The 22968-nt window shown below is 40.5% G+C and overlaps 1 protein-coding gene across 1 annotated transcript; it reads left to right on the plus strand.

Moving 5' to 3' along the window:
- abcg4a (ATP-binding cassette, sub-family G (WHITE), member 4a) lies at positions 1 to 20557 on the plus strand. Its single transcript, XM_086308489.1, has 15 exons — positions 1 to 889; positions 3108 to 3345; positions 8740 to 8857; positions 8967 to 9099; positions 9183 to 9233; positions 10224 to 10369; positions 10460 to 10583; positions 10802 to 10916; positions 11001 to 11140; positions 12395 to 12493; positions 12612 to 12780; positions 12865 to 12965; positions 13052 to 13210; positions 16985 to 17103; positions 17232 to 20557. Exons 2-15 carry the CDS (start codon positions 3117 to 3119, stop codon positions 17455 to 17457), a joined length of 1929 nt encoding a protein of 642 aa, XP_086164615.1. The 5' UTR covers positions 1 to 889; positions 3108 to 3116; the 3' UTR covers positions 17458 to 20557.
- Positions 20558 to 22968: the final 2411 nt, after the last annotated feature.

Raw genomic sequence — 22968 nt, forward strand, 5'->3', positions numbered from 1 at the left:
GAATATATTCAATTAACTGTTTATGAGTTCCCAGTTTAAGTTCAGTGTCCCAGCTTTAAATCCCCCCAGTATTCTTAAAATGTTTCGGAAATGTGCTTATTATCGATCAGCCCTGCTGTCGATTATTGTTCACAGGTTTTATTTCCAATTCATTAAAAAACACCAGGTCGGGATGACGATTTGATCTGTCAAAAAAACAAAACACTGTTTCCTCCACTAGCATCTTGCCAGCAACGCCCTGCATCCCAGACCGGCGTGCGCACCACACAGACGCACTAACCGGCGAGAGGATAACGGCGGCTGCTCTGTCGGGCTGCAGCTGATGCTGCTGAAGCATCTGCAGCGCTGTTTGCTTGGTTTAGTGTGTGTGTCTGTGTGTGTGATTCCAGATGTCACCGACTGAGGATTGGCGTCCACACCGCTGCGGGGGATGTGTGTGAGTACAGGCCGTTTGGATGCGAGTTCGGGACGGACGGATTTCATGAAAGGAACAATCTCAGCGAGGGAAAACATGACAGTCTTCCCGCTCCCCTGACGATTCTCCGGGATGCAGTCATAGTCTGAGGCCGGACATGATCTTAATCTCAGGGATTGCTGTAGTTGATGCGGGATGATGTGCGCCGCACCCCGAGTGATATTGATAAGGGGAACACAGCTCGGTCCTTCACTGCCCCGCTGATTTTTGCTTGACTGTGGCTCGTAGTGATCATCTTCATCTATTTCTTTTTATTATTTCTTTTTTGATTTTTTTTGCTGGGCTGGGACTATTTGGGAGACCTTCTGATGTGGAAGGACTGGGCTGATTTGCCTGAAGGGATCAACTGAGCACTGTTGCTCTCACCCGGAGGGAAACCAGGGCTGAGCTGCTCACCTGGTCATTTCAACACAAGTATGTGAAATGTTTTGCGTGTATGCGCGTGCATGTGCAATGAAACACACTACATATTTAGAAATGACCAGTGAAGCCACTTTTACTGCAAGAATGTCCTCAGATCATACTAATGTATGACTCATCTACTTAAAAAAGTCACTTCTGCTAAATACTGTATCTGGCTTTCACCCTTTTACTGTTAACAGGTGCTTTTTGGAGAGATGTGAGCATCCCAAGTCTCTGCAGGGCGCAGAATCAGTGCATATTGCACTGCTATACATTATAGTGATAACCATATTTCATCCCCCTGTATAGGAGACTTCTTCTATGGCTGTCTGAGCTCATGTGTCCTGTCTTTAGGGCCGCACATGGTGAAACACTGAGGCCTTCCTCTGACTGAGAGGCCATTAAAGTCTGTCAGGGTTTTACAACGCTTATATGCAGGCTTGTAATGGAAAGTCACTAATGGGAGGATGATCAATAGAAGCCTTGGTCAATCTTCATCACTGGCCCTCCTTTATCTGAGGATATTTTATTACACATACAGTAGGTCATCAGTGGCAGACACTGACTCAGAGTACTACTGCAAGCACTGCAAGGCTTGCATGACAGCAGCAGACGTTTGTAGCCTTTACAGTAATCGCTTAAACAGTTTGGATTTGCAAATACGCATCCCACAAATGTTTTCTGATATACTTTTACATCCATCCCAAATTTCAGTAGTATATGTGATCTGATTGGTGTCGTGTAATAATCGTCAGTGGTACCTGCAATGATCACACTTGGACATGGCTAAGTGGATGATCTGGCGTGGTTTGTGTATGTGTATATTGCATGCATTGCAATATCCTGTTTATTTGTATCTGTCCACAATGGCTAAAACTGTCCTAAAGACATAATCATATTATTATTATTATTACTGTTATTATATTATTATTATGGTCATTTCAGACTTGCATAACTAGGTTTTTCTTTTTCAAAATTATTTGGATGTAATTTTGTAATTTTATGCATTAGTTTTGTTCTCTTAAAATTAGACACATACAAGACTTTTATATTATAAGAAAGATGATTATAAATAGTATAAATAGTATGTAAATAGTAGCTTGTTAAATATACATACGACCCACTAAGTCAGAGCAATCTGTGAACATACAGATAGTAGTCTCCACATTACTATGAAGGACATGCCAGTAAGCAAGTTCCACAATTTTGGACAATATCACACAAAATTTGATATAAGCCTGCTGCTTAAACACAGACATTATTGATCAAATGCATCTATACCATTTTTTCACCAATGCACCAATATGTTTGGTGTAACATGAATCAAGTAAATTTCATTTGCCCAGATTCCAATTTAAGTTTTTGTACTTATGTAATAACATTACATGTGATCAAGTTACTTAGAGTCAGGACTTTGGGCATACATCATTCACTCACACAATAGTACTTTAATATGTTTATGTTGATGTGTAACATCCACGTAGTTCATTTAAAGGTTCTTAATAAAAAAAACTCGTACTGGTCAAAACCAGGCCACTCAATAAATTCCTTAAGCTGTCTGAATTAGGCCCGTTATCCCCTGAGTTAATTAAACTTAGTTCTAATAGTAATTTATGTGTGTCAAAACCTATTGACTATCATTAATGATTAATGAAATAACTGTGTTATAATTTTGTTTACACTTCCAACAGGCTGCTTTGACTCGGGGTGAATTTGTGTGAATCAGCAGAACTGCAAGTGTGCTGCAGGACTGAAACCAGATCCCAGCTCCTCACGCTCTGAATCTCATTCCCTTAAAACAGCCAGTCCATAGAATAAACTGTAATCAGATCATGTCCGGCACCTAGTTTTAGGATGATGTCTCCAGTTAAACTAAAACCATTCCTGGAACACACCCTTACGCACTCACCTCTGCTGAGCCTACAAAAGTCTATCAGTTTGTTCACTATGTAGAAATACTTCAAATGAATTAGAGCTGCTGCGTGCATAGTGCCGTTTACCGGCTAAAGTTTGAATTAATCTGGTTTATTATGGTGTCTTTTATTTCTAACTACATCTAGCACGTGACACAAAAACTATCTCTGTCAGCTATACTTTGTGATTAACGAAGCTTGCTTTGGTTCATTTATCAGGGGAGCTACACTTCATAACCTGTATAAAACCAGAGATACGAGACGCCATTGCTTTTGAAGCAGAGACTGACACGTCTCCCTCTCGCCCTCCCCTGCAGCCTTTCAGCATGGCTGAGAAGACGATCGAGCAGGGCTCGGTCAGCATCCCCATGGAGGAGACCAAACTTCATGGCGGAGCGCCTCAGGAGGCGCCGCTGCTCACCCACCTGAAGAAAGTGGAGAACCACATCACTGAGGCCCAACGCTTCTCCCACCTCCCACGCCGCTCCGCTGTGGACCTGGAGTTCAATGAGCTTTCGTACACCATCCGGGAGGGTCCGTGGTGGAGGAGGAGAGGTACGGGCAATGCTTAATTCACACAGTAACCATGATGGATGAGCAAGCAAACATTACCAATGGCGATCAATACGAGGAGGCCTTTAAAAGCCTTTGTGACATTTAAGAAAAACAATTTTTTCTTGTTGTTGTTATTTTCTGTTACCTTTCTCCATTATTCTGCCACATATATCCCAGCCCACTACACACACACACACTCACACTCACAGACCTCCACCATGTTGTAGCAGCCAGTGTGCCTGCAAGCTTTGCTGCGCTCAGCACAGTTTAGACATAGTAAATAATTTACACTTGCAGGTTGGCACGCTGCTTGCGTCTCTTTTGTGGCGATGGCGAGTCGAGCCCATGATTGAGCTGTTGAGCTTGAGCTTGTGAAATACAAACAGCGCTTAAACTCAACGCCCTTGTTGCTGATGAGCCTCCAGCCTTCAGTCGACTCGTCAAATAAACCACCCTCCGCAAACTGTTCGGTTTAGCTGCTTTTTTTAATGCTCTATATGCTCAAAAGGATGGGGGAATGTGAGGATAAAGGGTGCTTCAGAGGAATCCTTTATTTACACTAGGCACATGTTACCCTAGGAAAGCCTCTACATGATGCATTGCAGGTTGTGCTATTTTCAGTCTTTTGTAATATTGATGCGCATTATGAAAGCCTGGCAGAGGAGTATTGTGAAACCTGAATTCGTGGAGAGTATCAACAAGGAGCGAAGAGGAACAGCGAGGGTACCTCTAGCTTGGATCAATAATCCAGCGTTGCTTTGTCCATTGAAGCCCATGTTTTTTGGAGGCTAGTTTATTAAAATCAGCCCCTGGTTTGCTTCCGTTTTCTCATCGGGGTGCCTGCCTCAGCTCATCAGCCTGATGATGTGTGAACAGAAAGTGTTTCTCCATCAGCTTTTGCAAATTAAGTGGCTCCATTCATAAAGAGGTTCTCCTTGTCATTTTACCCTCTGTCCAAACTCGCTGAACCTCCGATCACGCCTCATACTGGGCCCATCCTGCCCATTTGTTTTAACCAGCAAGCCACACCTAACTTTCTAATTTCACCTGTGCTGGAGTTTATTCTGAGGGGCTTGTCTGTGTTTGTGCCTCATTTACCCAGCTAAGCTCAGAGCTGCTCCTCTCTGATCAAAGCTGCAAAGACAGTGTAACAGCACAGAGCTTAGAACTGCTGATCTGCTGTGTGCGTTTATATCAAGTAAAACACACACGTTTTTATATAATTCCCACTGAATTACACATTGTAGGACAGCAAAGAGGACGAGCCGTGAGCAAGTGACGTCATTTGTATTTAATGTGTTTAAGTCTTTTGGTTAGCGACACACTGCTTGTGAGTCACCTCTGAAAATCTCTGTGATGAGCAGGAAGCAGAAGAACTTGTAATGCAGTGAACGTAGTTTCTGTTTACTGTAAGTCAGTGGAGGAAGGTAATGCATGAGCCGTCCTCTGTCTGTGTTATTGTTATTGTGGGCCCTTTTGTCGTGAGGCCAGTTATTTATCGCTGCTAGGATGAAGCTACTGTGACCCGCTTTCATGTTGAGGATATTTTCCTCCTGAGGGAGATAACTGGTGAAACACTAGCTCATACTTAAAAGGGGAGGGAGGGAGGAAGGGAGAGTGGGAAATGTTTACATGCCCCCAGGCGATTTACTGTGAGTTGCTCATTGCACCTGCACTGATCATCTGGTTAGTAGACAAAGGAGGGTTGCTTTTATTTATTTTTTTGTTATATTTGCAGCTTATTCATTGAATGCTGCACTTCCCGTACCATTATCCTTTTAGGGCTAATCTCAAATCTGTAAAAGGAGTGGTTCATGCTCAAAATGGAGCATAGATGCTCAGTTCTGAGACTCTGTGATGGAAATCATGCATCCTGCTTCATCACTGACATTGTCTTGCAGAAAGATTATGGATAATTTTCATTAGCATTGATCAAATATGAAAATAAAATCTCTACATGACGTCTGCATGATCAAATGAAGGTAAACTGGGAGCCACTCTGTTTGTTTGCCGTACGAAGGCTGGATATTATCTATTAAATATTCTGATCCCTTCAGTTTAACAGAGCTGTTTCTTCCGTTAAACAGCCAGGCTGAAAATGAGGCTGTGAAGTGAGAAAGAACTTACACTTCTATCACTCGCTCTTCATCTCTTATTGAGGCCCGTGGCTCCATGATGCATTGGCTCTCACCAGTAGCCTATAGCACACCCACGTCTCTGACTGAAGTGTCAGCTGTGTGGAGGACAGCCTAGACATCGGGTTTTGACAGAGAAGAGGAATGCATGCAAAAAAAGGGTTGTGTCTCTGGTTTTGCTGCTTTTTTAAAGAAATCATTTTTGTGCATCAAATGTATAAAAATGTTGTAGACGTGCAAAGCGGTGAAGTATTCTTTCTTTTTTCAGTCTGTTGTGATGGATTGTGTTTTTTCCCCCCAACCAGGTAGTATTTTAGCAGACACTTCCTTTAAGGATAGAATGAAATTAGATGAAATAGATACCAGTGAACAAACAGTAAACTCCAAGTGTGAAGGGAAAAAAGAAGAAGGTTTGTTGGGAAAGATCTAATAATTTTCTTTCACTTTAGACATGTGATGACCACACCTGATGCTATTCCCCTTCTTTGACTTTGTCCATGAGATCAGGCTTTAGTCACTCACTGAATAGAGCAGGGAACAGTGAGGTGAGCCACATAATCTATGGCTCTCATGGCACTGGGTTATGTCCCTGCAGACCCACACAGATAAGGCCATTATCGTCCACGGCTTGTAGCATCAGGTTAGATCATCAGTATGCACCACATGCCATGGCATCACTGCTTCTCTGGCAGCAAGCAGCTCTGCTGTCTGAGTGGAGGCTGTCTGATGTTATAGCACTGAAAGGAGGAGGGGGCACTACTTTTAGGCTATTTAACTCAGAAGGCTGGCAGCTGTGCTGCTGAGACCCTAATTACACAGCTCAAGACAGGAAAATGTGTCCATACGGACACTGGAGAAATGGGTAAGGCGAGGGAGACATGCGTCAAAAGCCAGGGTACTTAAAGCTCCTTTTGACATTCGATTTCAAAAAGATTTCAGGTTTTCTGTCAGCTCTTAAGCTGGTTGTTTTTGCTGTTCCCATTGTGCCTGGAGAACTGCAAAGGTTAGAGAAGTTCATCATTAAAACCGGAGTCATCTTCATTTGCAAGCCACACCAAAGCAACCGTTTGTTAAAACCGCTGCATGGGAGTAATGACTGTGGTTCATCTGTTGGTGCTAGTGAGGGCATCATCATCTTAGATTACTGCTTTAATATGCACACTCCAAACCCCCTGCAGGTCTCAGAGACTCTGAGAGCCTGGATATGTCTGAACTATAGTGTTTTTTTAAAACTAAGCTAAATTTCTTTTTTCTTTCCCGCTTATGAGTAATATTTATGAGTTTTCAGTTTTTGGTATTTTTTAATTTTGTGCTTAATCTTTTGGAACATTTTGTTTTCATATCTTTTGCATTTAAAGGTTTTCTTTTCTTGAATTAGCCTTTTATTGTTCATCTTTCTTTTAAGCATTTTAACGCATTACACAGAGCAGTTGAAACTGTCTTTGTGCTAAACAAATAAACTTGGTTTCCTTTGTCTCGCGCCCGAACCCTAGCCCCCTCTAACTGCAGTTCAAGCTTCATTCTGTATGCCAACTTCACTTAAGAAGTCACTTCTAACAGCAAGTGCATCTCTAATTTACAATAAGACTCCCTTTGCTGGGTGGTGGGGATGCCATGGCCAATACCTCTGCACTGTGACTGACAGGACTCTTAGTTCTGCTTAAAAGTGGTATTTATCGTCTGGGACTTTAAGTGGTGGAGTGAAAATAGGCTTTCTACCTGCATAACCGTCTGTTGAAGCTCTTCTAAAATCAGTGAACTGAGTCCGTTCCAACATGAGACACAAAACTGCCTGTTTCACTGTTACACTGTCGGGAGGCTGAAAAGTTTTTTTTTAACAAGTAGTTTAAAAATGACCAAGCGGATGGGTCGTAGCACTTTACATTCCAACACAGGATATAAGAGTTCATTTCATGCTTTTGTCTGTTGTAAAGCCTGAGGGTGGTAACACATACATTCAACAAGAGGAGCGCAGACCTCCACAAAGCCAGCTATAGGGGAACAATGTTACATTGTTATATTTCATAAATATTCTTTTTGTTTTGTGTAGTGCATTAAACTAAATGGAAAGTGTCCTGTTGAAACTACTTGACATAGTTATTTTTATTTTTGACGATACAGTAAATGTGAACATGCATTCCAAGTGAATTACTACTAAATAAAGTAAGTTATTTGTCAATAACTGGACATGAATAACTTGAGCTGATTATATTTTATATCGCAGTGTATTTCTAATGAACTAAGCAGCTCATCCTCTGTCTCTTAACACTTTCTTTAAAGATATAATGTATTTGGGGTCAGTTTGAAAGAAAGGCAGATGTGACACGTAAACGTGAGGTCAGAGGTCAAATGTGACATGATATTTGGATGCAAACTATAATGCGATATTTAGTGTCATTTCCTAAATATTGCCAATACAAATAAAGGCAGCAGAAATGTAAGCGTAGTTTTAAAGATGAAGACATTTTATGAAAGTTTGACCTTATTTGACTTTGAAGAGGTCAGAGGTCGAAAGTAACATGATAGCTAGAATCCCAATGTGTTATTCCTTATATGCTTATATGTTGTCAGTACAAATAATGTCAGGAAGAAACATATAAAGCTATATATAACTATATAGCATTATTATCACTTTGACCTTCAGATCAATCTATTGAGGTCAGAGGTCAAATGTGGCATATTTAATACTTTTTAGGCTACTTTTAAAAGGTTTTTTTTTTTTTTAACCAATAAATCTTTAAGTTGACCTTGAAGACTTGGTGGATGTAAGCCAGTTTTTAATGGGCTGTTAATATCACCCTACTCTGCACTCCTACAAAGTTTTATCAGAATTTAATCAAAACTTTGTTTACAGACAAACTGACACGTGAACGCTGTGAAAAACACAACCTCGTTGGCAAAGGTAATAAAGTGCAGTACTCCCGCTCTAAACACTTTGAACGAGCTGTTTATCAGATCAGGAGCATTCAGTTTTATTTTTCCATCGTTACTCTTTTTTTTTCCACACAGTTCTTGTACTTCTCGTTCTCATCGTCTTTCCGTATCATTTCAGGGCCACATTAAAAAAATGAATAAATAAAAGATTAAATGAATAAGTGAAAGAGTTCAATTTGAATCCAAAGGAAGAAACGCTCACATTAGACCTTATAACATTTGGCCTAAAACCATGAGTGTTAACTTTGAAGTAATGCTTATAAGAATAACTGGTGAAATTAATCACATGATTATAAATAACTCAGCTTTATTTTGTTGTTGTCAGGTTATAAAGCCCTCCTGAAGTGTCTGTCAGGAAGATTTAACAGCAGAGAGCTGATTGGTATCATGGGGCCTTCTGGAGCCGGAAAGTCCACACTGATGAATATTTTGGCGGGGTACAGGTGAGCCCTGCACTTGGAGTTATTGCAGATGTGGAAATGGAAGATTGAATGATATGCACATGAAGAGGTCTCTCTCATGCTCAGAAGCTGGTACTGTGTTTAAAAACAGGGAGACCGGCATGAAAGGTACAATCCTGGTGAACGGCCGACCGAGGGATTTGAGGACTTTCAGGAAAATGTCCTGCTACATCATGCAAGATGATATGCTGCTGCCACACCTCACTGCGAGGGAGGCCATGATGGTGAGGTCATTAAAAAAGTAAAATCTTAACTTCTCATTGAATCCTAGTTCAGCAATGACAGCTGAGTTCTGTCTGTCTTTCAGGTTTCCGCCAATCTGAAACTGAATGAGAGCATGCAGGTCAAAAAGGAGCTTGTAAGTCTGAACTTACTGATGGTATTTCTGCATTACGTGCAGAAGCGGTTGCTGATGTTAGGGGTGTGGAAATGAATAGAAATGTGTCTAGCTGCAGAGAGTTTTGCTTGCCATTAATACAAATGTTTCTGAGGTAATTTGGGGTAAAACTGCAAAAAAAATGAGGAGTCTTACTTTTTGATCATTTTAATTTTGGGGGACTTTTAAGTCACCACTTTAACCTGAAACAGTTGTCTAATAAGAATTTATATTATGCTATTTAGAGAAGCAGGGCACAGACAAGACAGAGGAGGTCAACCTAATAGTTGCCTGATATAATGGAAATCAATGACCTATAGCAGGGGTGCCAAAGGTAAGGTCCAGGGACCAGAATCGTCCAAACAAAAACTCCTGTCCGGCCCCCTGGACTGCTTTGGAAAATGTTAAGGAAGGCATAAATTTTGGACTTTTAATTGTATTTCATAAGTTTGACAGCTTTTCTTACAAATAATGACTTCCCACCCTTGTTCAAATTACAAATAATTAAGTAATTAAGTAATAGATAAACAGTTACCTACTATAGAATTTTTATTTTCAGTAAAATATTTTTAAAAAGAAATTTTCTGCTTCTTCTGTACAGTGACAGAAAGGTGGGTTTAACTGGTCTGGCCAAAGTAACATTAAAGTGGGCTGTGGCCCGTGATGCAAAATAGGTTTGACATCCCTGCCTTATATTATCACAGCTAACCCAAGCCACATTATCACATTGGAGCCAGAATACTTGCCTGATCCACATCAAACAACACTGAAGGCAGCAAAACACTGTATGCTGATGTGCAGCTGCAGTTGATGACCACTGTCTTGTCTGCAGTGAAATCCTTCTGCTGCACATCACAGCATACATCCATATTTGGCTTTGAAGTTAAATCTCTTTCATATTGCACACCTCTATTTTTAGCTTTGAGTAAGCGCGCCGTGGCGTTCCAACACTTCTCTTTGTTTGGGTTGAAGGTGGACGAGATCCTGACCGCTCTGGGCCTTCAGGAGTGTGCTCAGACACGTACCATCTCTCTCTCTGGGGGCCAGTGTAAAAGACTGGCCATTGCCCTGGAACTGGTTAACAATCCACCTGTCATGTTCTTTGATGAGCCCACCAGGTAGGACAACACTCATCTGGATTAACTCTGTGTGATTTCAGCTGAAATGCAGTCTAAATAGTGCATCTTTCTTTGCGTGTCCCATCCAAGTGGTCTGGACAGCGCGTCCTGCTTCCAGGTCGTTTCCCTCATGAAGTCCTTGGCTCAGGGAGGACGGACAATCATCTGTACCATTCATCAGCCCAGTGCCAAGCTCTTTGAGATGTTTGATAAGGTAACTTGAGTGCTCTTTCTCCTGGGCATGCCTCACCACCCATTAGCTGCAGCTCAGACCTAGACACTACATGCTTGCAGGGTTTGTTTCATGCAGCTGAAGCTGTGTGGCAGTCGATACCCGGCCCTGTTGTTTTGTCAGTTGTCGATGCATTATTCACGGAGCCATTGTGTTCAAAACTATGTTGATTACTCTGTACATGTGTTCTTATTCACCAGCTGTACATCCTCAGTCAGGGTCAGTGCATATACAAGGGCACAGTCCCTTACCTCATCCCTTATCTGAAGAACCTGGGTCTCCACTGCCCGACATATCATAATCCAGCTGATTTCAGTGAGTTGATTACAAGTGTATATCCATGCATAACTTTTTATATGTTATGCATCGTTCTCATTAGCTTGTCCTCTCTATTCCCAGTCATTGAGGTGGCATCGGGGGAGTACGGAGACCTGAACCCAGTGCTGTTTGACGCAGTCCAGGGCGGACTGTGCTCAGAGGAGGGCAAGAAGAACTCGAGGGACAAAACTGACTCCTCTTGTCCCTCACAGTGTCACAGTGTAAGTGATATCAGCGCTTTAACACATCACACACACCCTGTGTGTCTGGTATTTAACATTATTAAACCCCTGAAAGTACCAGACTTTACTCATTTTAAAGAATTGTTCATTTATTAGGAAAATTGATCAAATCTTGCTTTTTGTTGTCTCTGGTTTTCCTGGAATTAACCACGTTCGTTATTGTTGTCTACTTCTATTAACAATTAGATGCAGGCAACATATTTCTAAACTACAAAGCCACCATATAATAGAAATGATAAACGATACCTTTATAAAAAGTAGTAGTGCTGTACTTACTGGGGTTGTATTTCACCACAGATACTCAAATTGCTCACAGCTGAATGGGAACCTTAAAAATGCTGCTATGACAGCCAATAAAAAATATAATCAGTAGCTAAAAATTGAGGCAACAAAATAAATAAAAAATAGACCTTTCCTATTTCCTATTCACAGTAATACCTTTTAAATGGTACAATTTTTTCATCCCTACTCCACTGATCCGTCTCATTAGTCTCTATAAGCTGTCTTCTCACTATGTCTTTCTCAGCCCTATAATATAATAACTTAATAAGAGCATCAGCAAAAATGCTAGAACCGTGACTGTAAACCACCCACAGCTGTCTGCTTTACGGTTACTCCTGTTTAATGCATACTGCAGTTTTGCCCTGCTGCTTCCTTTAAGCGCAGTGAGGTCATTGATTTTCTCTGTTATTCTTTGTTATGCACTTATTACCCTTCTGATTCTGATTGAGCCAGAAGACAAACACCACTTTTGTATCTGTCCTTTAAATAAAACTACAGCTAGTGTGGATTTAGCTTAGATCTGCACAGGAAGTGGAGTTTTGAGTTTGAACCTGGTCCGTGTGGAGTTTGCGACCACTCCTCACGCTTCGAGCTTACTTTGGTTTCTTCATGAAAGCACACTGGGTTAATTCTGCTGTCACTGTGCCCTTGACCAAAGCAGTGGCCTACATGAAGAGCTGGCCCCTGGGTGCTGCTGCATCCTGATACTGCTCCTCCTAGTAATAATAATTAGAGAGAACATGTTTCCCTGTGGAGTTGAATAGAGATATCCTTATCGTCATAGTTTTCAATTTCATTTTTGTAAAACAAAACAAGTTATAGACAGTAAGTAAGCTGCAAGTGTCTCTGCCACTAGACAGAAACACTCTTGTTTAAAATACACCAAGAAATAATGCTACATGTTATCATTTTAACTGATATGAGTACTCTATTATTTCTAATTTTGCACAGGACACAGGAACACTTGAGAAGCATAGCTTCGCCACCAGTACATTCACACAGTTTTGCATCCTCTTCAAAAGAACCTTCATTACAATATGCAGAGATACGGTATAGTATTTACTCTATAAATATCTCCAGATTTTATCAATTAAAATTCACTTAAACTTTGTTTTTATTCTTGTCATGAGTTACAGACTTTTGAGTTTTATTTCTTTTTTTTCTCAAGGTGCTGACCCACCTTAGGGTGATGTCCCATCTGTCCATTGGAGTACTCATTGGCCTGCTCTATCTCAAAATTGGAAATGATGCCAGCAAGGTTTTCAACAACACTGGCTTCCTCTTCTTCTCTATGCTTTTCCTCATGTTTGCTGCCCTGATGCCCACAGTGCTAACCTGTAAGACTTGTCTTCTATGCAGAGAGTGGAAGTTGTTTGTCTGTTACAAGTGGAAAGTCTTTAAATGCCGCTGTTGTTCCACAGTTCCTCTAGAGATGTCTGTGTTTGTGAGAGAACATCTTAACTACTGGTACAGCCTGAAGGCCTATTACTTGGCCAAAACCATGGCTGACATACCGTTCCAGGTAGTGTTTTGCTTTTTGAACACTTCGTATTTTGTGCATGCGTGGAGTACAGTTTAAACTAATTGCATTAAAAATGTGCTTCACAGGTGATTTGTCCAATTATGTACTGTAGTATAGTGTACTGGATGACAGAACAACCTGCAGAGGTGGGTCGCTACCTGCTCTTTATGGCCTTGTCTACATCCACAGCGCTGGTGGCGCAGTCGCTGGGTCTGCTTATAGGAGCTGCATCAACATCTCTGCAGGTAAGTAATGGAGTGTTCTCTCCCAACAACGTACAAGAAAAAATAAATGCACCCATGTGGTTTTATAATGATAGAGGCAAAGTTAAGCTACTTCATAATAAGTAGCTTGGTGCACCCCAAAAAGTACATAAGCAAAAGTACACAAGTACATGTACTATTTAAGATGGGGAAATATTGCTTCTTTTTTTTTTTTTTTGCAAAATTACCAAGAAATTACACAATATTTAAAGTTGCTTACAGTGTAAGTTGTGTCTTCTTTTCTGTAAAATAACCCAAACTTATGCACAACTTAAAATTACTTAAAATGTAATTATTTGTTCTTTCCTGTATGGTACCTGAAGTTATGCAGTACTTAAACCTACTGATACACAATCTAAAATTACTTACACATTACTTAAAATTACTTAAAATGTAATTATTTCTTTGTTTCCTGTAAAAACCGGAGTTGTTACCTCCTTATTCTAGTGTCCCTGCCTAAGTATTTGTAGGCAAATATAATACATTGAAATTTCAAATAAAATACAATGAAATTTCATTTAATTACAGGGGAATTATACCCTTAGTTATGGGCTATATTATAAATGCTTGAATATGTAAAAATGGGCCTGTAGTGCACTGACTGAATTTCAGTAAAGAAAAAGATGTTTGTGTGTCAGATTTTGCTTTTTTCGCTGCTGGACTGTCTCTACTGTTTGAAATAAATCGAACGGGCTCACACAGCAGAGTTGTTACTACAGTGGGTGGTTTTAGTCATACATTTACTCTGAACAATGCTGCGAACATCTTGGCATTAAATGGCACTTTTTCACATGTAGCACACAACAAGAGATTGTGTGTGTCAGATGAGGTGTTGTAATCATTTATTGTTTAACGTAGGTGGAGGTGGTCACCCTTTATCAAAAAAGTATCCCTGCAATCCAAAATTTTTATTAACGAAATTTTCTGTGTTTTTGGTAAACTGGCTTTGTTTATTCTGGCAAGTCTGCATTTAGGAATGATAGCTTTGTTTAAAAGTGGAAGGTGTGAGGGTTGGGTTTTTAGAATAGAATAGAATAGAATAGAATAGAATAGAATAGCCCTTTATTGTCATTGTACATGTACAATGAAATTGTAGGTGCTCCTCTCCACTCACTAAATAGTAGACAGTAGGAATAAACTGCAAACAGGAGAAAACAGAAAGTCAAGATAGATATATACAAGATAAGATAAAAGGCATACAATGGAGAAAGTGCAGCCAATGATTTTTTGGGCAGTGTTAATTACCCTCTGCACAGCCTTTCTATTCTCAGTTGTGGCTCCTAAGGACCAAACACCCAGGCACTATGAGAGCACGCTCTCCACTGAGGAGCGGTAAAAGGCCAGCAGCAGCTTCTGGTCCACGTTATTCTTCCTCAGAATTTCCCAGGGGAGGGGTGGTTTCAAGCTGAGCAAAGAAGGTGTTGTGCTCCCCTGTGAGTTTGAGGCTGCTGTCGGGGGTTGTGGGGCTCTGTCCTTTGTAGTTACTGAAAGTTTGGATACCTCTCCACAACTGCTGGGTGTTGGTGGTGGTGAAGAAGCCCTCTATCCATCTCCTGCAGGCCTCCTTGGCCCATTTAATGCCATTCCTCAGGTTGGCGCTGGCAGTGCAGAACAGGGAAATGTCCCTCAGCCTGAAGGCTGAGTTATGAGTCATGAACAGAGCCTGTACTTCACTCGTTATCTAAGGTTTTCAGTTAGGAAAAACCTGGATGTCACATTCTCTACACAGCATTTAATGTAGAAAAGGACAGACTGAGTGGAGGTTTCCAGGTCCTTCTGTTCAAAGATTGACCAGTCTTTCAGATCAAAACAGAGCATCATCTGGCCATGTTTTAATGACATGGGTGCTTCGAGGGGTTTATTTCCTGAGGGGAATGCAGGCAGGGATGAGGAGCAGATAGAGGTGGTCAGATTGTCCTAGGTGGGGGAGGGGTGTTGCTCTGTAGGCACGCTTGATGTTACTGTGACCTTCTGTGAAGGCTTCTGTTGTTGGTGAGGCAAAGTTACACTGGATGCATTGTTAATACATTTCTGCAGATAGTTGGTTAATAAACCACACTGTTTCAGTTTTTATTTTGACATTTGTTCAATAAAAAACATAACATGTATGCAACATGTAAATAAAGAGAATGGTAAAAGGACTGGATCTTATATAACACTTATCTACTCTGCCTGAGACACTCAGTGCTTTATACAACTCACCTAATTCACTTTTTAAAAATGCTTTTTCTACATAAGTGCTTTCTGTCAAACATTCACAGTCCAATGGATGCATCAGAGAGCAACTTGTGATTAGTATCTTGCCGAACAGCCATCCCAGAATGGTGGATACTGTGTGTATTTATATAAAGGTTTCTTGACAGAGTTTGATAAGGTGTCTAGCTGATGTTTTAAAGTTATGCAATTACTTGGTTATTATATTTTTTAAATAACTTGTTATCCAGCACTGACGTGGATGCTGACAAGTATCCCAGACTTCGCAGTGGCATAGTGTCTTCTTACCACTTGTAGTTTGCCACAATGAATGATAAGGTCCTCAAAAATCTGTAATGCAATGCAATGGGGAAAAAAGCAGCACTTATAATGACAGTTCCACAATGTAACAGAACAAATTTTATATTGCAGAAAGTTGATTCAGTTCATCCGGACGTTGTGTTATCTTCAGTCTCAGCTGACTGCAGATCTCCCAGCCTTATAAACAAGGCAGCTGCACAACAATCACAACGAGCAGCATCGCCTAACAATGAGCCATGAGCTCAGTTTGTGGTCATTAATATGCACGTTACATTCAGAGAGCGTTGTGGCATGGTGGTTTGCAGCAACAAGGTCCTGGGTTTGAATCTCCTTTCTGTGTGGTCTTTGTATGTTCTCCCCAAGTCTGCACGGCTTCTCTCCGGGTACTCCAGCTTCCTCCCACAGTCCAAAGACATGTAGTTGGTGAGGTTAGGTTAACTTGCAATTTTAAATTGACTATAGGTTTAAATGTGAGTGTGAATGATCTGTGTGTCAGCCTTGCAACAGACTGGTAGCTTCTTCAGGGTGTGGCCCACCTCTTGGCTTCAGACGCTCCCTTCTTCTCAAGAAAAAAGGAAAAAGAACATGGATGGATAATATGCATATTAAAATGACAGTTAATCAGCAGTGTGAAGATACTCTTAGGTACCCTCCTTGATCTAGACATGGTTGCTCTCCTTTTATACATATGGCCGTTTGCTCAAACCAGCTCTCCTCCATGTCTAGGCTGATCCTCATCCTCATCACTGAAAGAGTGCCCCCTACTCCGTAGGTATACGGTAACTAAACTGCAACATCCCACCTTTGATGTGGCTTCCCAGCGGTTCCCCAAGTCTCTGTAAACAGCACATATGGCCACTGAGCAAGGGTTATGATAATTTGCATATTAACAATCATGAAGCTGATCTTGTGTTAGGTAGTGGTGCTGGTTCTGATTGTTGTGCAGCTGTACTGTTAATATGGAGAATGTGCAGTCAGCTGAGATGGAAGAAATCACTTAGATGAGTTATAAATGTTCTTCTAACTGAAAAATGCTGTCTCCAGATGAACTGAATCAAGGTTCCTTAGCTGCATCATCAAGGATGCACCAAGCGTGCATTTTATAGAAAAAGTGACCAGTGTGAGCAAACAGCGGATAATGATAATGATCTAAAATGCTATACTACAATACTTTCTTTTGTCTGCTTACAAGGTAAGAAATTAACTTTTTCATATGATTTTTGCTGCTAATTCATTCCACAGGTGGCAACATTTGTGGGCCCAGTCACAGCCATACCTGTCCTCCTTTTCTCTGGCTTCTTTGTCAATTTTGACACCATTCCCAAATACCTACAGTGGAGTTCTTATGTTTCCTATGTCAGGTATGTCAGCTACCAATGAATTTCTAAGGCTGTTGAATAGAAAATCAAGCTTTTTCTAAACTCATTTTAGTAATTGGTTTCTGTGGTTTGACTGTCTACACTGACTCTCTTTAATCACCCACTTTTAGGTATGGCTTTGAGGGGGTGATACTCTCTATTTATGGGATGAACCGGTCTGAGCTTGAATGTCCAGACCCTGTGTGTAAGTTTCAAAAGCCAGAGGAGGTCTTGCAGCTGTTGGATGTGGAGGACGCAAAGCTTTACGTGGACTTCATGGTGCTGGGGGTTTTCTTCCTGATCCTCAGACTCGCCACTTACCTGGTTCTGCGCTACAAAGTCAAGTCAGAGCGTTAAGACGTCCAGAGGCACAGTGCTGATGGATATGGATGCTCATGAATATCCCAGAAGTGTGAGATAGTAAGAAAACCTATCCTCTCTCTTTTTCAGTTTCAACATTTCAAAATCAATCGAGTATGTGCTGCACCATTACTCAAACTGTACAGTATGGTACAGATTGAAAAGGTTTACTGATAAGAAAATGAAAAGTTTCAACTGTGAATTGTTGTTCCCTGCACACTGTTACTGTATGCCAGGTAATGGTCACCATCACCTTTCATAAATACAATAAAATATTGCTCAGTGGCACCATGAGTGGACAGAACACCCCCCAAAAAAGCAGATCGCATGTTTCATTAAGCTGAGAATTTTGAAAATTTACTTTTTTTGGTGACTCCAGGAAAGTGTTTGTAACTTGGAGCTTCTTAATCCAGTGCCTAAAAGGTATTTCAAGGCCCACAACAGAATCTGCTTAATTGACACAAAGAACAGCAGCCATCAAGATGACCCTGAAACGTGATTTCAAGTCAGATCCTCTGTTATTGCCAACAGAAAAGTGGAAGCCTTTTTTGGGGCTCATCTCTCTCTCCTGTAGGATAATCTTGTCAGGTGTCCTTACCAAAATGCACGACGTGGCGACTTGTCTTTATGGAACAGAAATCGACTGCCAGTGGATGACTCTCCTCGCTGGAGACCATTTTCGCAGGCCTTTTGCCCCAGCGCTCACAGTGATGGGACACTTTGCCTCGGATGAAGAGCTTGTGAATATGTTAAGCAATGTGTCTTATACAAAGACTGACATGGATTCGCCCCGCATCCGGCCCTAACGACTCCTTACTTGCTCCTGCATGTGTTTGCTTCTGCCACAACTCGGGAAGCATTGAGTGAATTGGGAGCGACACGTGAAAGCGAGTAAGCTGTTTGCAGCCTGATGCAGTGGGCCGTCTTCATCGCAGACAGAATAGCATTTTAGGTGAAGTGCAATAGAATATATTATGGCTAAAAAATAGCAAAAAAAAAGGAGAAGAAGAAGAAGAAGAAAAAGTGTTGTTTGTCTAATCAGTGTCGCTCTTTTGACACAGTTCTTTGAAATGCTTGTTTCCACTCGTATGACTCTTTAGCTGCCTCCTCCCTGAGCTGAAAAAGGAAGTCCCCTCCTCCTTTCCTCCTCTTTCTCTCTGCTTTGCTGATGTCTGACAGATGCGTGTTGTTCAAAACAATGTTAGATACTTGAAATGCTGGCTGGGCGGTTTTTGTGCCTCTGAACTAGAATGATTTGAGTTTTCTCTGCTTCCTTGTTTGCACATACACTACACCTTATATCTACATACTGGCTCTCTATTTCTCTCTCTTACACACACACACACACACACGCAGAGGTACATTACAGACATACACACACACATCACCATGGCAATGTTTAGAAGAGCCTCTCCTAGTCACACGGCAATGCAAATATTTTCCAATAGACTTGCTATGAAATATTTCTTACTCCAACTATGCTACTTAGTAATCCTTATTATAATACTTCAAATAATGTGAGTATATAACCAATGATTGTACAGTGAGTATGTCATGCTGTAAACAAATGTACATTTGCACTTTTCAGTGTATCTTTATTGTTTTTTCTTATTTATTTGTATTTAGTTTTATTTTTTTAAACCTACAAGACGAGTGCTGCTTGAAAGTGCAATGGGGGAAAGAAAACGGCACATGGATGTTGCATGATCATCTTAGGAGTGAAATTTATGAGATATTAAATTTTAGAGTATGGGACAGTGGTTTTATTTCCTCATCCAAACATATCTGTCCCGCCACGTTTGAGGAGATGCGAATCCTCCGCTCTGCACTGAGCATTTCTTTTAGAACATCTGGAGCCACGTGTGCGTCACTAGTGCGGATTAAAGATGACACGATCAGGAGTGAAAAGAGGCGAATGTACGAGACGTCCTGGATGGAAGAAGGCAGGGATACAGAACAGAGAGCCAAATATGTCATTATGTAGCTAAAGAGGTTCGCAGTCTCTTTGGGAAGCAGCTGGATTGGAGAGCAGATCACTAATCACTAATCTGCTTCGCTGTTCAGCACAGAGATGGCTGTGATTAATAGCAATAGTTCACATCGTGATGTTTATGAAACCTCCTGCAGTTTATAAGGTTTATGTTCTTCTTACCGGTTCTATTATGTGCAATAACCACACAAAGGCAACTCTGTGAGACCAATTACATGAAATGTGACGCTGAAATTTTTTCGTTGTAGTGCGTTCGTTGCTTGTGTTCAGTGACAAAAGCTAATGTAGGGAAATGGATTGTCAGAAAGATTGTCACCTCAAAGACCAAAGCGGGATCATAACATTTATTCTAATATCAGGATAATTATAGAAAAAATGCATGGAATGAAATAAAAGGTGTTTAAACTCAATTTTCCTACAAAAACAGATGATATGTGTTTTAAGTTTCTCTAAATTGGAAGCAGAAACTTAACTGCAACTCCAACGCCAACCAATAAACAGTCATCAAGTAACTGGACAGTCTGGGGGAGTTTGGGGCTTAGATGTTAAGGCCCGTGGTACCAAAGACGAAAACAAGTCTCCCTTCTTCTCCCCCATAATGTGCATGCAGTGTCCAATATTACCATTAATTTTCTGACCAAAATAAGTGCTCTGAGGACACATTAACAAAGTCTGTAGTACAGTCAGTTTGTCTGGTAGAATCCCTGATTAGCTGATTATAAATGAGGTGTGGGAAGATGTGAGATGTGTGTAAGTGTTATGAAGTAGCTATGGAAGTGAAATTGCAGGATGCAATATCACTTGAACGCATGGTGACGTCACACTGTTTGCGCAGTCTCTTTATCACTTTGCAAAATCATTTCACAGCTTCATCCGTTTGCTCATAAGAAGCCACCGGGCTTATTGTGCACTCGCATGGTAAAGAGTAATATGCAGGCTATCCCTACAGAAAGCTTGGACTCTTATTAAAAATGTGTGATGGGATTAGAGGTAGTTGTTTTATCTAATTTTCCGCTTAGAGTTTAATTTCTGATTTTAAAAAAAATGCAAGTTCTGTATACTGAACGCTGTTCCGAGGATTATATTAAAGATCATTTATAACCTTTACCCTTTCTTTGTGAGATGATTTGATCGGACACTGATCGCTGATACTTTTTCCATAACCATATTTATACACTGAAGAGTAGCAAACACTTAATTATTTGTGATTCTTTCCAGTGCTCAGGAGTACACTCATCGTGAGCATTTTCACAAGACTCGTTTAGCTTTAAATTTACATTAGAGGCATTTAGGTAACCCAGTAGTAGCTCGGCTGCTGTTTCGTGCCATGTATTGATGCGAAAACCTCTTGAAACAGCTTTTTCAAATACGGGTGTGCTTTAAAACATAAATCATAAAGCTGAGGGGCGTGCAGGAAACATCAGGAAGAACCAGAAAATGATTTCCACATTTTATTGCACATTTTATAGCTCCGAAGCTCCCCAGTCCTGTTGACTTGGAGGGCAGTAATTGCAGAGAGGCACAATGTAGCAGGATGAGAGGGGCTGAAGTGTTTCCACGGATGTACATAATGGGTTTATCCAGAGTGGTGAAGCAGTTCAGTCATAAATTACGTTCCTCATCTCAGCAGAAGGTGACAAAAGAAAAGCAGCTTCAACGTAAACGCTCTTTTTCTACATTCACTGGGAAAATATTTAGTTGGGTCTGAATAGGAAGCTAGATTTCAAACTTAATCTACTCTCATTTTTTAAAATAGAGAGAAAATACATGAAAAAGCATGAAGAGAGAGGATATTCCTTCACTTTCTTTTGCTTATCCAGTTCAGACTTGTAGTGGGGCTGGATTCTGTCCCAGCTTTGATGGGGTGAGAGGGAGGTTACACTGAAAACATAAAGAGTGTTTTTAACTGTCCAAGTTCTTTGAGAGTTTTGCACAGCCTCAGAACGGACTTTAATAACTTGAAGATGATAAGGCTCTGCACTAGCACCTTGAGACAAATCAGCACGCTCGCTGGCCAATAAGGCAGCATTATAGCTAGTAAAGGAGCTGCCTGCCTGCCACTTTGCTCACCTAAAATCTAGGAAACTGAAAAAGCAAGGCAAGTTAGACTTCACGATTGTACTCAGAATAATGGGGTCATTGAAGGTAACTGCTAGTGTGAAATTCTAATGTGTTTCACTGTTGGATAAACTGGTCAGAGATGAAACTCATTAGGTAGGCTTGGCGATCCCAGCAGGCCCGATATCCCATGAACTCTTACCTGCATTGAAATATAAATAAAACACATAAAAGTGGTAGAGGCACAGCATTAATATTCTTCAACTCCCACTGAAGCTTTATTTAATGAACTACACGGCCTTGAAAGATAAAGACAGAGAATGATAACACGGCTCTCTGCTGTTACAGCTCTGTAAAGTGCAGCTGGTGTTTCAATGCTTGGAGGGCTCTCTGAGTATTCCCTATCACCACACAGTGAAGATGATGTTCAAAAACACCTCATAATAAACTCTTACACAGCCAGCTGCAGATCTGTAGGCCCTGATCAAGGATGCAGTCAATTGTAGCATTTAATGACAGTGAAATGCAAATGTGGCTCAAGAGGTTCATTAGAAAAGAATGGTGGAGGTTGCAATAACTTCACTGGACAGATGCTTCTCAGGTTGCTAATGTGGACCTCAACAGAGCTGACCCCATAACTAAGCATGTGACGCAAGGTTACTTTATGATGATGGTAAAACATCTAATTAAAGGGACAAGATATTAGTAATCAAAACAAAGGGGTCACTTCTTCTCAAACAAAGTAATGCTATATAATCAAATCATACCTGGTTAATGAATTTAAAACAGTGCAAAAAGCAATTGAATAAACTAAGTAAAAATAACAATTAAATGAAATAATTCAAGGTAGTTGAACACGTTATTGTTTTCAGCTCAGTTTAGTTTCAGTTAGTTTCCACAGTGTCATTGCTACTGTTTTAATCTTTTAATTAGTACCTGTGTGATTATTTAAGCTCAGTACAATGTTCTGATACAGACATGTGGCTTTCAGTCATAATGATAGCCCCTTATCAGTAGACATACTGGTTAATGCCAGTTATGTTGACAAATGTAACCAAATTGACAAAAACTAACTATTAAAAAAATATTATGTTATTTTGGTTAGCTTTTTGGTAGATGTTATGATCCTATAGTAGCTTTCTTTTTCCACTAATAAATAAATAAATAGCAGTCCATTAGTCCAAATTATAGGTTATCGTCTCAAAACTTTGACTCACAAACTTCTGAGAAAATAACTCAAAACTGAGGGGGGGACTTCCCGTTATTAAGTCGAAATTTTGAGATAAATAAACTTTTGACTAGCTTTGACTAGTTTTTTTAGAGGTGGAAACAATCCTCCATTGGTTTCAGTTACTTAACAAAAAATAAAGTTTAAAAAAAATGTATTTTACCTTTCGTTTTCACACTTTTATGCCAAGTGAATCGTTTCAGAAACACCCCCTCGCTTAGCTTCCGGGTTG

The sequence above is a fragment of the Aulonocara sp. 'chitande type north' Nkhata Bay genome, linkage group LG10 (assembly GCF_057382095.1).
Source record: "Aulonocara sp. 'chitande type north' Nkhata Bay isolate Kocher_YH1m ecotype deep benthic linkage group LG10, A_spYH_male_GT1.1, whole genome shotgun sequence".
Lineage (NCBI taxonomy): Eukaryota > Metazoa > Chordata > Actinopteri > Cichliformes > Cichlidae > Aulonocara > Aulonocara sp. 'chitande type north' Nkhata Bay.

Excerpts from the sequence above, each read along its gene's own strand:
- abcg4a (XM_086308489.1), top strand. The coding sequence starts at position 3,117 with ATGGCTGAGAAGACGATCGAGCAGGGCTCGGTCAGCATCCCCATGGAG. Across the intron at positions 9,100-9,182 it reads CTGCGAGGGAGGCCATGATG|GTTTCCGCCAATCTGAAACT; the intron begins GTGAGGTCATTA and ends TCTGTCTTTCAG. Across the intron at positions 10,370-10,459 it reads TTCTTTGATGAGCCCACCAG|TGGTCTGGACAGCGCGTCCT; the intron begins GTAGGACAACAC and ends GTCCCATCCAAG.